General features: G+C 39.0%; 1 protein-coding gene across 3 annotated transcripts in view; it reads left to right on the top strand.

Annotated features, from left to right (window-relative positions):
* GNL3L (G protein nucleolar 3 like) overlaps positions 1 to 12,526 on the top strand; it is a 44,128-nt gene that overhangs the window by 18,072 nt on the left and 13,530 nt on the right. For all 3 annotated transcript variants that reach the window (XM_077145792.1, XM_077145791.1, XM_077145793.1), the window contains 6 exons: positions 1,841 to 1,881; positions 3,317 to 3,424; positions 4,446 to 4,562; positions 5,223 to 5,306; positions 5,477 to 5,612; positions 6,590 to 6,693. In XM_077145792.1, coding sequence (XP_077001907.1) covers positions 1,841 to 1,881; positions 3,317 to 3,424; positions 4,446 to 4,562; positions 5,223 to 5,306; positions 5,477 to 5,612; positions 6,590 to 6,693 — 590 coding nt within the window. The remainder of the gene's footprint in view (positions 1 to 1,840; positions 1,882 to 3,316; positions 3,425 to 4,445; positions 4,563 to 5,222; positions 5,307 to 5,476; positions 5,613 to 6,589; positions 6,694 to 12,526) is intronic.

Below are 12,526 nucleotides of genomic sequence, written 5' to 3'. Positions count from 1 at the left end.
GGCAAGCATTCTGCCACTGAACCACCCTCTTCCCCATTTGATGCAGATGCTTTTTTCCTAAGTGATGTATTTCTTTCATTGTGTGACACTATGTAGCACAGGTCCACAGTTCAAGGATGTTGGCAGGTGGAAATTGTTGACCAAAATGGCCATACCTGATTAATTCCAAAGCTCACATTCTTTTCATCACAGCATGAGTACTTTGGAAGAAGGGGACACTTGAGGTCTGTTTTTCTAACAGGGAAAGTCAACTCATTCATGCTCATTGTGATAACTAATATGTTTGGTCTAATTTCTGCTACCTTATTTTATAGTTATCATTTATTTCATTTCTTTTTCTCCCTTTATATATATATTTTTTTGCTAAATTGATCAAGTTAAAAAAATCCTCCCCAGTAATAGAAGTTAATGTTGGTAATTGCTTTCATATTTGTATCAAACATATTTAAACATATTTCCCTATCAGTTTACCAAACTTCAATAACTGTTTTTATTCTGTCCTCCCAAGTTGTGATCTTTAGCATGCTTTTATGGTATGCTTTTCCAACTCTGATTGCTTGATTCCTGGATTTTGCTTAAATAATTTGGTATTTTGGTTCTGAGCTATTTCCTTATGATGTTTCCTGAATTTTAAGAATCCTTTCTTAATATGTATTGTGGTTCTTAGCCACATTTTCAGCATTTTTTTTAGATTTTATGATAGATTGTAATAGATTTCCTGTTCACAACAAATTGTTTCCTTTAGCTTGAGATCTTTATTCTGATTTAATTTTCATTTTTGCTGGTATATTTCCTCAAGTAGTTTTTCCAGAAAGAGAACACAAGTTCTTTGCACATCAGATCATGTGTCTACACATAAGAGTGATCTTTTCATCAGGGACAGGAATTTATCTTGAAACACTCTCTTTTCTGAGAACTTTGAAATGGTTAATCTTCCATGGTCAGTATCAAGTTTTGGGAATCAGTTTTGTTTTTCTCATACGTCCGTGGAAGTCTCTTCTTGAATCTCCTTAAGAATTTAACAGTAGTTTTTAAGTTTTCTACATTCATTTTTTTTTTCAGTGGGAGTCACCTCGTGTGATTGTGGAGCCTGTTCCCTGTCTGGTAATCTTAAGCTGCTCATGTATTTGTTGGTATATATTCTTACCTTCTAGAATTTCTCCTTTGAGAAATTCCTTTAGTCCCCTTGCAGGAAGTGATTTTTCCTAACGAGGCCAACTGGAAAGGAAATGACAGACAGGACTTCTTATTGAAGGCCGGGAGGCCTCTTAAGTTTTTGGGCTTTGTTAAGGCATGATTGGGGGAAGTTGCAGCTCTCTCCTCTGTATCCAAGGAAGAATAGGATACAAAGTTTAGCTGAATAGGGCAAGTACCTTGGGAGGCAGTGGCATGAGCAGGGTCAGCAGGAAGGGATAGTTTTCTTCCCAAGGTAGGGCTGAGGGAATCCATCTTGGCTTTGTAGATCACCTGGATCTACTGGATCACCCTCTGGATCACCTTCTCATGCTGCCATGCCACTGACCCCCCCCCCCAGCCTGATACCGAATTGCTGAATTGCCCCCAAAAGGAAGTTGGAGGAGAGAGAGAAATCATAGGTGTACATTCAGGTCACTCTCTTTAAAGAATTCCCTTAAGAGTTATTTAAGTTTAACATTGAAATAACCCTCCAAACTTTGTGTCCCTGACATTCTTGTTGTCATCTGCATCTAACTTGTGCTGGCCCTGGATAGGCCATGGGATTTGAGGCTTCCTCAGATCCCGGTGTGACCTGGCCTTGATTTAAGCTGTCCACAAATTTTGGCTAGGTGGATAATGCTTTTTTTTTTTTAATTTCTTGTAGAAAATAAAAAGGCAGGTAAAGTCTCCAAAGGCTACAAGAAGGTAAGTTGGTCCTATCCTCAGGTAAGGTATGTCCATTGTTGGGGTAAGGTTAGGAACAGATTGCCTGCCTTGGGAGAGGCCCACAAAAACAAGTAGATGTTGGGTGACTCTGGACAGAGCATTGGAATCAGAAAATCTGTCTTTCCATACTTTTCTGGGTGGCCAAAGCAGAGAATCAGCAGCATTAAGCTCCCACCATGAGCAATAAGCTCCTTGTACTTGATTTACCTTGGTAGGGATTATCATCAGTCCAGTTTTTTAGATGAAAAAAATTGAGCCTTAGAAAGAGGAAGTTACTAGATTCAAAGTCACCCACCTGGAATTTGAATCTCTGATTCCCAAGTCCATATTGCTCATGTTGAAGAGAGAGGCCAAAATTCAATCTTTGGCTCCAGCTCCTGGATCTCCTGGTCCTACTGAGAAAGGTGTGGGTAAGTAAGATGTGGGCTAGGGCAGTTTCTCAGACTATAGCATGGTTAAAGTCCCTAAATTTTAACCCGGCTTCCAGAATTACCTGGAGGGCTCGTTAAAATAGATTGTTGGTCCCCACCCCTGAGTGTCCGATTTGGTGGGTCTGCCCGTGGTGTCCCAAGGATTTGCATTTATAACAAGTTTCCAGGTGATGCTGCTATTGCTGGTTCAAACACCATACTTTGAGAATTACTCATCTAGAAAGCTTTTCTCCCATCTTTTTGTTGGGAAATCTCCCGAGCTGCCGCTCTCCCTCCCCCACTGCTTTCTTCAAGTTCTTCAGTGAGTCCCTGAAGGCTGGGGGAGAGAGGGTCTCTCCCCAGCCAGATGGACATATCTCAGAGAATAGAGTCCTGCTTTTTTGCATACTCCTTGTTGTAGTTTGCTAGCTGCTGGAATGCAACACAACAGAGATGGATTGGTTTTTAATAAAAGGAGATTTATTTAGTTAAAGTGTATAGTTCTTCAGAGGAAAGGCAGCTAACTTTCTACTGAGGTTTTTTACATGGGAAGGCACAGGACAATCTCTGCTGGCCTTCTTTCCAGGCCTCTGGGTTCCAACAACTTTCCCTGGGGTGATTCCTTTCTGCATCTCCAAAGGCCTGGGCTGAGCTGCTGAGTGCTGAGATGAGGTATGCTGAGCTGCTTGGGCTGTGCTATGTTGAGCTCTATCAGTTAAGCACCAGCCAGTTAAATCAAACATCATTCGTTGTAGCAGGCACGCCTCCTGGCTGACTGCAGATGTAATCAGCAACAGATGAGGTCCACATGCCATTGGCTCATGTCCACAGTAATAGAACTAGGTACCTTCACCTGGCCAAGTTGACACCTGAACCTAACTACCACACTCCTCTTGTATCTTTTCCCTCACAACTGTATTTCTTGAGCAGCTTTAGCCCCCAGGGGAGGGGAACTTCATGGGTTCATTAGGTCTGTTTGATATTTTTCTCTTGTGTGATGACAGACTGCAAAGCAGAATGGAAAGAAAGCAGCCTCCAAGGTGCCCTCTGTTCTTCAGCTTACTTACTTCAGTGATCATGTGAAACGGGAAGCTGAATTGAAGCAGAAGAGGGTAAGCCCCTTTCTTTACCTTGGGGAAGAAAGGGGGCCCTGGCTTGAATGCCATGTTTGCAGAAGTGTTTGATGGAAGGGGAAAAGCTCAGGTTTTTAGAGTTGTTGAGGCTGGTTATGGGAGGTGGTGGTTGCCTTGATAATTCGATTTGATGTCTCCATTTGCTCACCAACTCTTCACCTCTGAGTCCATTGTTGTCTATCTTATGTTCCCACTTCTGCACTGAAACTGCTCTTGCCAGCTTCACCAGGGCATTCTCTGACATTGCATCCATGGATAGTTTTCTATCCTCATCTTATTCAAGTTCTCAGCATTTGAGACCATGCTTTCCTTGAAACCCTCTTACTTTGATTTGTCATCTCACCTTGATGTCCTCCTTCCTCTTTGACCAGTCTTTTTCAGTCTCTTCTGCTTTTTCCTCTTCCTGTTCTTTAAATGATTGCATATCCTGGAACCTTGTCCTCTTTCATCCACTGGTCTTAAGTGGTTTCCTCTGCCTCGAATGTATTCTCTCTCAGCTAACACATACCTTTTTATTTTTTCCACTATTCTTTCCCTTCCTTCATCTTGGTTTTTGCTTTTTTCTGAAACCCTCTGTCTCTATCTTTTTTTAATTCATTTTTAAATTTTTAAAAAATATATAACAACAAATGCAAACATTCTTAACTTATGATCATTTCATTCTACATATATAATCAGTAATTCACAATATCATCACATAGTTGCATATTCATCATCATGATCATTTCTTAGAACATTTGGATTGATTCAGAAAAAGAAATAAAAAGACAACAGAAAAAAATTCATTTATACCATACCCCTTACCCCTCCCTTTCATTGATCACTATCATTTCAATCTAAATTCTCTATCTTGCTGTTATATATATTCTCTCCCTGTATGTCTGTTCCTCCCACCTGTGATGTCACACTTGTCACCACTTCCCTGTTACTCTTTGTCTCCCATCCATTCCTTAGGTAACCTACCCAATTGGCTACATCACAGTGTATGTTTTCTTGTTAGGTAGAAGAGATGAGGGAGAAGCAGCAGGCTGCCCGTGAGCAAGAGAGACATAGACGCCGGACCATCGAGAGCTACTGTCAAGATGTCCTGAGATGCCAGAAAGAGTTTGAGCAAAAGGTGTGAGCATCCTTTGTTCCCTGGGTGGACCTGGCTTGGGTTTGCTCATTGCTCTGTGAAAGGGAAAGAGGGACAGTATGAAATTGTTGGAGAGGAAGTGGAAATTCAAATGCAGAGAGGATGGGAGACAGTGTTAGGGGTAGGGAGAGAAGATGAGAGGGAAGTAATCAAGTGGAGGGACAGGGGTAGAGATGGAATGAGGATATGAGGGGAGAAATTAGAGAGGAACATATATATGAGGGGGTGGTCATTTTCCTTCTTGGCTTCATGCTACCTGTCTGCCATATAGTCTTGTCTCGCACAAAATACCCATTTTCCAACTCATGCTCCCTTTATGACATACAGTACTCACTTTCCCTCTCCTGTCCCATGACCTCTATAGATTGTTTTTCTACTTATACCTCTCTATCGCGTCGCTCCCTTATACATCTGTGTGTACATTCAGGCTTCCAGCTGGTGTTCTGTGGTTGAGCACACATACATAGGCATGCACATGTACTGTATGTGTATTTGTCCTTTCTTCTTCTGGTTTCCCTTTTTGGCTGGTCAAAGCTACTTTGGGGAGGGTTGAGACTCGTGTGACTTCCCCAGCCGCCTATGATTTCCAAAACCCTGTGCTTTCTTTCTCCTCCCCTGGGCTATTCTTATTTTCTCCTCTAGGAAGAAGTGTTGCAGGAATTAAATATGTTTCCTCAGCTGGATGATGAGGCCTCAAGGAAGGCTTATTACAAGGAATTTCGTAAGGTATGATGACCCATTTCTTAAGGCCCTTTAAGGGGGGGGACCAATCCAGTCCTATCATCTTTCTTTTTCTATTTCTGTTGACAAAGATGGAGACTTTTTCTTTCATGGGCCTATGTTACTGCTACCCAGTCTTCTCCCTTCCTTCATCTCCCTTGTCCTTTGCTTTGCAGGTTGTGGAATATTCTGATGTGATTCTAGAAGTCCTGGATGCTAGAGACCCATTGGGCTGTCGCTGCTTCCAAATGGAAGAGGCTGTTCTGCAGGCGGAAGGCAATAAGAAGCTGGTCCTGGTCTTGAACAAGATTGGTGGGTGTTGGGCAGGATTGGGTAAGGCAGGGAAGTGGCCAGGCCTTCTTGGAAAAATTAGCATGGGACCAGACACTGAGATCCAGCAATGCAGCGATATTCATAATAGTCATGCAAGGTATGAATTCTTCTTCCAGTTTTCAAAGCTAGGAATCTGAGAGGTGAAGTCACTTGTCTACACACACACACACACACACACACACACAATGTAGCAAAAGTTAGAGGTAGAATCCAAGTCTTTTGTCTTTCAAATTCCCTGTTCCTGCGATTTTGAACCTTATGGACAACCATAAGCCTTGATGGACAACCCAGAGAGGTCCTCTACCCCAAGCTGGAAACCAAGGTCTAGAGGTTTGGGAAAGGGCAGGCAAGAGATAAGACTTACTCTGCAGCCTGTTAGGGGGGAGAACACAAGAATTCAGGACTCACTCAGGTCTCGGTCTCAGCTGTGCTGTCTGTTTTCTCTGGGACCTTGGGTAAGTCATGGTACCTCTGAGACTTCAGTTTCTCTAGCTGTAAAATGGGGTGATTGTCCCAACTTCATAGGGTTGTTTTGAGGATGTTAAGTGCTTGGTACATGGCCAGTACTTCACAAAAGATAGCCATTCTTGTCGGAGTTGTTTTTGACAGACATTTGCCCAAACCAGACTGATCCAAAGAGGGGGTGGGAAAACAATCTTGGGGAAGCCTCTCAGTACATTGGGCCTCGGCTTGGAAGGAGGGCATCTGGAACCAAACAGCTAGTTTGCTCATTTTCCCCAAGGGGCAGAGACCTGCTCTAGAAGGGCTAACTGGTCCTATAGACCAGGTGAGCCTTTCTTATTCCAACCTGGGAACTGGAGAGGACTGAGAGAGCCAGCAGAGATATCTCTTGGCAGGAGGTGAGCCTAGCCTTGGGTATGGGTAGAAGAATCTTTGGGATGAGCCATCAAGGTGATGTTCACTTTACCAGCCCCGTCTGTTCCTATTTTCCCCAGACCTGGTCCCCAAGGATGTTGTAGAAAAATGGCTGGATTACCTTCGGAATGAATTGCCAACTGTAGCCTTCAAAGCCAGCACCCAACATCAGGTGAAAAACCTGGTAAGCCTGGGTACAGGGAGTCTAAATTCATTCACAGTAGGTGGGGCCAGGATTGGGATGTAGTGGTTAGATGAGGACCTCCAGCCCTTTGGTAATTGGACTAGATCTTCACCTTTGAGCTTTTTGATCTACTGGATGACTTCTTTTTTTTTTCTTGGTCAAAAAACTTATATTTAGAATTTGCCAGCTGGATTCAGTTTAGATGATCCCAATTTGGTTGGCAACATTCAAAGTGTCGTAGTCAGGAGCCAGTCGTACATACATCGTCTTTTCTCCATCAGGCCTGATCAGAATGTTGACCTTGGCCTTGTCAGTGTCATAGAGCTTCTTCATAGACTCTTTGATCCTGGTGCTTGTTGGCCTTGACATCCACAGTGAACACAAGTATGTTGTTGGCTTCAATCTTCATGGCTGATTCAGTGGTCAGGGAAACTTGATGGCATAGTCATCAAGCTTGTTTCTCCTGGGGGTGCTTTTCTGAGGATATTTGGGTTGTCTTCTGAGTTGTAATGTCTTAGTCTGGCAGAATGTGGGTGAAGTATGGATCTTTTTTTGTGACTGTGGACACCTTTCATTACTACCTTCTTGGCTTTTAAAGCCTTTGCTTTGGCTTCGGTTTTGGAAGGGTCAGGGTCTTCCTTCTTTGCTTTCTGTGTTATCTTTGTTAGATGACTTCTTAATATTAGTTTCAGTTTGTTCTTTCCTTATTATCCCTGTTTAGGAAGCATTTTTTTCAGTTATAAGGGTGTGTTATTATCCAAAAAAATTTGGAAAATATAGAGGAGTAGAAGGAAAAATCACTCTTGACTTAAACTCTTACTGGTAACTACTTTTTTTCCCTCTGTGGGATCCAAGTATATTAGCAGTAGACATATTAAGATGTAGTTACTCAGTAGTCATAAAAGACAAAACAGACCAAATAAATGCTGCCTTTTAAGGAAACATTTCAAAATGAGAAAAAAAAGACATTGTATATTTGCGACTGGGAGAATGACAGTGATGTGGTTGGCAGCTGTAAGTCACCTCTGGGAAGCTCCGAGATTTAGGGGAGGCAGTGGGATACTGTGTTGTAGGGGTCCCAGTAGAGGAAGCACTACCACCAGACCTTACAGATTGTGGGTATGTGGTGTCTATAGATACCAGAACATTAAAAAATTAGAGTAACAACTCTTGTTGCTGAACATAAGATATGCAATGGAAGTGTCATTCTTTACTTGGCTTATCAGTACATTTTTTTCTGTCCAATGCTTTGCATCTAAGTAATTCTTTTTTAGATATGATGTAATTTGTATTAAAAATACATTAGACTGCAACCAAACATTCCTGCCAATCCTAAAGAACACCTAGGGCATATATAAGATTCTACAAAGATTCCATGCACTAGGTTAACTTTCCAGAAACTTAAACTGCCACATGTGTCGCTGGACCAGTTAACTCCTGAAATGCAGAGGGGCTAGCCCCTCTAGAACATCAGCTGCTTCCATCCACCATCCATATTATTGATAATCCCTTCCAGCTTTTAAAAATTAGAATGGGCATAGCCCAAATACCCTTAAAGAGTGGGAGAAAGATCAAAGGTGATGGTGGAATTATATAGAGAGGGTAGAGTTTAACAAATGAATGTGATTATTGAATCATTTTACTGATATTTCTTTTAGTCTCCAGTATTTTAGCGCAGCTAGAAGTGAAAACTTGAAATTGTGGAATTGTAATCCATACCAAACTCTGAAATCTGTTCTACAACTAATTGTGATATGCTTTGAAATTTATTGCTTTTTGTATATATTATCTTTCACAAAAGAGAAAAAGAAATTCTTCTAGCCTCCAGTGTTTAAGTATAGTCCATTCTTTTTTTCCCTTAAAAACAATCACAGTGGGCACCAGTGGCTCAGTGGCAGAAGTCTTGCCTGCCATGCCAGAGATCCGGGTTCGATTCCTGGAGCGTGCCCATGCAAAAGAAGAAACAAAAACAAATCACACTGCTTCCTGATACACAGTTTTGTACTGTGTATAAAACTAATTAAAAATTAAGTTAGATAAAATCAATTACAGGTAAATCTTTAATAATTGCTTTCATTAGTACCCTAATTTCAGTCCCCTTTATGCATGCTTTGAGGTAGCCACATTATTTTGGTGTGTATCCTTCCAGACTTCTTTATTTTCTATACACATATACATGTCCATAGAAAATACTGTGAATTATTTGTGTCATTCTGGAGCTTGTTTTTGTTTTCTTGAATATCTTTTTATAAAGAGCTACCTTTTTGAAGCTACATAAAATTATTTTCAAGTTTTTTCATTGTTTAGCCAGCACCTCAACAAACACCTTTGCACATGTCTCCTTGGCACATGGGCAAGTATTTGTGTAAGTTAGTTATGAGAGATGGGCTTAATACATTAAACATTTTACTAGACACTGACGAATTGCCTGCATATGACTGTGACAATTTATCTTCCCTCAGTGGAGTAGATGAATGTATGAGAGATACTGGTTCCCTACACCCTTGCTAACACTTGATACCATTAAACTTTCAAACTATACTACTCTGGGTGAAACATGATACCTCAAATATAATTTTTTGGCCTTTTTTAATGATAAAATGTGTAAGCATCCTTTTATAACAGCCATATTTCATTTGTGTTCTTTTTTTTTGCTTTTAAAAAACCTTTTCTAATTAAAGAAGTTGCAGGTTTACAGAAATTGATGCAGAAACCCAGAACTTCCATATACCTTCCATCTCTTTCTCTCACACAACACACATATACACAAAATTGTCCCCATCACCAACACTTTGCAAGTGTGGTACCTCAGTTAAAACTCATGAAACAACATCCAGAATTATACTATTAACGACAGTACATAGTTATACTGCTTGTGTTGTACAGTCTTATTTTTTTTAATAAATTTCCATTCTAATAACATATAGTCCTCCCAAAATTTGTCCTTTCAGCCACATTCAGATACACTATTCAGTGGTGCTAGTCGTATTCACAAAATGAAGGAAAACCAAAATTTTCCATCACCCCAAAAAACTCTGTATCAATTAGGCATTAAATCCTTTTGCTTACCCCACCTCAGCCCAAGTAACCTGTATTTTATTTTTGACTTTATGAATTTTCTCATGCTAATTTCATATAAGTGAGATCAATATTTGTCCTTTTGTGTCTGGCTTATTTCACTCAACATGATGTCCTCTAGCTTCATCCATGTTGACATATATCAGAACTTCATTCCTCTTTATGGATGAATAATATTACACTGTATTTATACAAAAATTTTTTATCCATTCATCTGTTAATAGACACTTGGGTTTGCTTCTATTTGGTGGTTGTGAGTAATGCTGCTGTGAACATCATGGTGCAAATAAATAGTTTTTGAGCCACTGCTTCCAATAAGTTCTTTTGGGTATATACCTACAAGTGGAATTGTTAGATCACATGGTAATTCTCTACTTAACTTTTGAGTAACCACCCGACCTTTTACAGCAGCTACACCAGTTTGTATTTCCACCAACAATGAATGAGAAATCCTATTTCTCCACTTCTTCTCCAACATTTGGTACTTTCTCTCTTTTTTTAAATAGTAGCCATTCTAGTCGTGTGAATGATAACTATGGTTTGTTTTTTTTTAATTTTATTAGAGAAATTGTATGCTTACAGAAAAAAATCATGCATAAAATATAGAATTTCCATATGCTACTGTATTTAACACCTCACATTAGTGTGGTACATTTGTTACAATTGACTTTCACCTGCTTGTCATGACCCATGTAGGGAGGAGGGTAATGATTTTACTTGCAGAGTTGGGTTTAGAGAGAGGCTACATCTGAGCAACAAAAGAGGTCCTCTGGAAGCCATTTAGACATAACTATAGTAGATTTAGCTTCTCCATTACATAATAAACTTCACAAGAGCAAGCCTCAGATCAACGACTTGGGAGTCCTGATGTTTGGAGACAGTATAAAGGGTTTCCTAGTGATAAAGTTTAATAGTTATTTTTTCTCCAGTCCCTCAAGGGACTGTTTAAAAAAATATTTTTATTGATAAAATTAACATACAAACATTCTTAACACAGACATTCCATACATGGTGTACAGTCAATCCTCAAGGGACTTTTGCTTGCCCATTTTTAGGCTAGGTTTTTGTTTTCATATTATTGAGTTTTCTTTTCTTTTTCTTTCTTTCTTTCATACAGTCCATCCATAGTATACTATCAGTGGCTCACAATATATCAATAGTTGTGTATCCATCACCATGATAATTCTCAATCATTTGCATCACTGCAGAAAAAGAAGAAAAGAAAAATACATACATACCATACCCTTACCCCATCCTCTGATTGACCACTAGTATTGCAATCTACCCAATTTTTTTTTTACCCTTACCCCCCTGTTATTTATTTTTTAATCCTTAATTTTTATCATTTGCCATACCCTAGAAAAAGGGAACATCAGATACGGGGTTTACATAATCACATGGTCACATTGTAAAAGCTATATAGTTAACACAGTTGTCTTCTAGAATCAAGGTTTTTGGAATACCATGCAGTTTTGATTACTGTAGCTTTATAATAAGTTTTAAAATCAGGAAGTGAGTCTTCTAGCTTCATTCTTTTTCAAGATGATTTGGCTATTTGGAGCCTTTACCCATCCATATAAATTTTTTTTTTTTGGTATGCTGCAAATTTTAGTGATTGTTGAGCATACATTTTGGATTTTTTTTTTTACTAAAAACTGCAACATGTTAAATAAGGTTTATAACATACAATGAAAATACACCAAAAAGTAAAACTTGCTTTAAGTGTGTCTTGCACCTGAGAATTTTTTTGTTTTTCTTTTTTTTCTAAACTTTATTAATTAAAAAAAAATTAACAAACAAAAAACATTTAGATATCATTCCATTCTACATATACAATCAGTATTCTTAATATCATCACATAGTTGCATATTCATCATCTTAGTACATTTGCATCGATTTAGAAAAGAAAAAAAGGACAACAGAAAAGAAATAAAATGATAATTGAGAAAAAAAAGACTATACGTACCATACCCTTACCCCTCGCTTTCATTTACCACTATTTCAAACTGAATTTATTTTAACATTTGTTCCCCCATTATTTATTTTTATTCCATTATGTTCTACTCTTCTGTTGATAGAGTAGCTAAAAGGAGCATCAGACATAAGGTTTTCATTCACGGAGTCTCATTGTGAAGCTATATCATTGTTCAATCATCATCATTTTGTTTTTTTAATAAAGATTTTTTTGAGTTGTAAAACACATTTTGGAATTTGAGCTTTATGGTATGGCATTTAGGAAATAAAAATATACTCCTGCCTCAGAAATAAAAGGTTTGTGCATGATTATATGCTAAACGAAGAAAGAATGCTGAATTCTCGGATAGTGCAGGGATCATTAAAAAAGAAAAGAAAAGCTTGAGATGCCCATTAACTCTCACTGTTTTAAGGAAGCAGGATTTTTTTTTTAATTAATGTTTCTTCCCACTGCTTCTTTCTTCTTGGTTTTGATGAAAAATCTGCACTTAATCTTATCGGGGCCCTTGTACATAATACATTGTGGGTTTTCTTTTTTTCAATTTTCAGAACTCTCTCCTTGTACTTGGCACTTGACAGTTTGACTACCATGTGTCTGGGCTTGGTTTCTTCAATTTATCTTTGGAGTTTGTTGGTTTTCTTGAATTATATATTCTTGTTTACTAAATTTCACAAATTTTCTACCATTATTTCTTTGAATATTCTTGTCCCCTCCTTGTTCTTCTTCTGAGACTCCCATAATGCATATATTGATATGCTTGATGGTGTCCCATAGGTCTCT

This window comes from Tamandua tetradactyla, chromosome X, assembly GCF_023851605.1.
Source record: "Tamandua tetradactyla isolate mTamTet1 chromosome X, mTamTet1.pri, whole genome shotgun sequence".
In the NCBI taxonomy this organism is placed as follows: Eukaryota; Metazoa; Chordata; class Mammalia; order Pilosa; family Myrmecophagidae; genus Tamandua; species Tamandua tetradactyla.
Note: the sequence above shows the minus strand (reverse complement) of the source record. Positions and strands in the feature narration are given on the sequence as shown.